The 3,080-nt window shown below is 49.1% G+C and overlaps 1 protein-coding gene across 1 annotated transcript; it reads left to right on the forward strand.

Annotated features, from left to right (window-relative positions):
• ETH_00033295 (uncharacterized protein) lies at positions 1 to 1,020 on the forward strand (the record flags this gene model as incomplete). The annotated part of the gene is made up of 3 exons (XM_013377840.1): positions 1 to 106; positions 286 to 704; positions 898 to 1,020. The coding sequence occupies 3 exons, from the start codon at positions 1 to 3 to the stop codon at positions 1,018 to 1,020; spliced, it is 648 nt and encodes a 215-aa protein (XP_013233294.1).
• Between the last annotated feature and the right edge of the window lie 2,060 nt (positions 1,021 to 3,080).

Genomic DNA, 3,080 nt, shown 5'->3' on the forward strand with positions numbered 1-3,080 from the left:
ATGGAGCGCCCCAGTCAGAGCCCTCCCCCCGGCCAAGTTTTCCAAAGGCCTGAGAGCGTCTCAAGTTCCCCCGTAGCTGGGGGCCCGTCAGACAGCCAAGTCGGAAGTAAGAAAATGCATGTTGTGTGCAATTCAGATCTTGTTTCGCCTGCTGCTGCGCCTGAGGCCCGAAAGCTTCGCCTCAGCAAGACTTTGGGGGGTTTTATTTCCATTTTAGCGAAAATTTGCCGCGGCAAGGCTCAAATCTGACCCCAGTCTTGCGTAGTGCGGTGGTGGCCTGTGCAGGAGAAGGCAGCGTGCTGTACAACTTCTTCAGCAAGGTGAGTTCGGCCTTCGGCTTTCCCTTCGGCTTTTTCCAAAGCCGGCCAGAAATCCGCACTTGGGGAGAAGAAGATCTGCAAGATCCTTCAGTGCAGCCGCGGCCAGCAGACGCCCCCGCGGACTACGGCACTTCTTTGCCGGGCTATCCGAAGCACACTTGCGCCTATTTCGACAGCGCTTTCGGCCGTTCTAAAGGCTCCCCAGAGTTTGTTACTCTATTTAATCTTCTCGGAGTTCAAGATGACAAACTTGTGGGGCCCAGACTCAACGGATTCCCCATGTGCAAACTCGACTACCCCAGCCTTCCCCCCGACAGACTCGGCACTCCTTCTTACGACTACCGCGACCTTCTTGGCTACCGAATGGACTACCACCCATATGTGGTAAGTTCTTGCTCTCTCTTTTTCTAATTTTCACCTAATGAAGTGCTATTTACACGAAAAAGAGCATTCATCGCGCCCCTTTCGTCTAGACTTTTCAATTTCTGTCGCTTTCCAGTCTCTGAACGGTGTTTTTTCTCTGCTTTTTTCTTAAAATTTTCGCTTTCTGCACTTTCTGCATCTGATAACTGCGCAGAATGCCGCCATGAGCCCCGAAGATCCTGCGCGCATGTATGTGTGCGCCAACTGGATGGTTGGCTATCCCTATGGAGTTCCAGCAGTGGAGGAGAACGAGAAGGCGTGGAAAGCAATGTCTTAAGTCTTTTGGCTTTTGCATTTTGCTCCCTAGAGTCAAAGACTGGTCAGGCAAAGTGCAGGGGAGCCTTTAGAGCCACCGACTCGCCCGTACACCTCTGTACGCGCGATCCCGATTTCCACAGCGCTTTCTGTGCTACAATTGGCCCCCAACTCCTGGGGACTCCAAAAAAGAAAAGATCCTCATGTTATGAGGCAGTTAAGTGTTCTTGGCGGCCAGGCTGAGAGCCCTGGTGCTTTGGTGTTAGCGGCTGACCATTTGAGCCGCGCGCTGCTTCCTGCGTCTAGCAGTACTGAAGCCTTCGTACAGACTGGCAAAACGAAGATTTTTGATGTGTAATGCAACAATAATACTTTTTTCGCTCTTTTTGTTGCCTTTTGGCTGGGCTTGGGCGACGGGGAATCCATTTGTCCTTGTCAGTCAACCTGTCTTGCACAGGTGATTTCGAGGCACATCTGACGCAGCAGCATTCTGCACTGGTTGCAACACATTAAGCAGTCTGGTGTATGGACGCAGCAGGGATTTGATAAATATTGTTTAGGAAGCAGTTGCCAGAGCTGTGGATAATGAGCCGCAGCCTTCGCCTCCACCTGGTCCCGCGTTAGGAGTATGGTTAGACGTTGACACTATGGCGTCATTGTTGCTGCTGCTGCTCTTGCTGCTGCTGTTGCTGCTACTGTTGCTGCTGCTACGGACGGCGTAGACTCAAGTACCACTACTACAGCCGAGCTGCGGAGAGTCGCCGTAGCATTCACAGGGGTGCATGAGCAGTTCGTTCTCACTAAATATAACCTGTATATGCAACATTGAAATGTTAGCTTTTTCGAAATTATTCAATTAGTGCTTGAATAAAATGTTCCTGTACCGCCTGAATCCAGCTTTTATGATATTTGTGGTATTAGTACCAAATGTTGGATCAGCAAATCAAGCAGCTCCTCAAACAAATTGCTGAAATGCTCCAATAATTTGGCCATCTGCAGCCTCTTAACATCTACACAGATAGCGTCTACTGCTTTTCTGAACAGAAAGTCGCCTTTTTCGCGCAGAGACGAAGAGTTTACCCAACCAGCTCACGGCCTGGTGCGCTGGCAGCACAACTTGTTCTTGTTTGTCCTGAGAAGATCTGAAACAGCAGCAGCTGACTTTTATTTCAACTAAGAATGCCGAACCTCCTTTTAGTTTTGATGGCCTCTAAGTAGTTTATTGAGTTCAAACTACTAATTCCTCTAGCAACTTTCGCTCAGCGCAATAGAATGGTGGCAAGTGCAAGTCTTCCTTTGGTGGCCTGCATTGCTGCTGCAAAACACTTGCGACTAGAAGAAACTGCCGTTGTCACTCCTTAAGTGGTCAATTTCTTTGCAAATGATGGGCTGGGACTTGCACTATTGCACTATTCCCTCAGGCTCATCCAGGTCATCTTCTTTTCCAGAAGACCTGCGTGTCTGCAAGAAGGAAATTACTCTAAACTAGCCACCTAGCCAAAAATTTAATGTCACGAAGACAAATGCTTGCATGTTTGACCCTCTGTGCGTTTTACCAACAAATGGAAAGGCTAAGAGTTTCGGAAGGCGAAGGCGAGAAGTTCTGCGGCGAAAGCGCCTCAGAAAGCGAGCCAGTTGATATATATCAGCAACAACAGCCATTTCTCTTTCAAGAATTGCCGATAAAGTGCTAAAAATTGCAACACCTCTTCAATTCACTTCTATAGCTCTTGTTCGCTGCAGCCTGTGCAGCTGCAAGTTCAGATTCTTCTTGACCAATTTTGCAGCCTTTATCGCTGGAAAAGAGCAGAAAAGGACCCAAAAACGCAAAGAGGCGCCTCGTAAGCGTAGGCCGATCCCAGGAGAGGTGTTTTGCTCTTAAGAGGATCAGATCTTCACCAAAATCCTCTTTATGAACGGCCAAAGCGCACTCGTCTTCACAAACATGGGCTGCCTTCGCTGCAGCCGTTCCAGTGAACCCCCACAGCCTCCTAAGCGCCAGCAGTGCAGCCGTTGCGAAGTTTGGAGTTCAATTAAGTACATTTTTGTTTGAAAGTGAAGGAAGCGGTGCCAAAAGCAGGG

Source organism: Eimeria tenella, genomic scaffold, assembly GCF_000499545.2.
Source record: "Eimeria tenella Houghton genomic scaffold, Eth_scaff64, whole genome shotgun sequence".
Lineage (NCBI taxonomy): Eukaryota > Apicomplexa > Conoidasida > Eucoccidiorida > Eimeriidae > Eimeria > Eimeria tenella.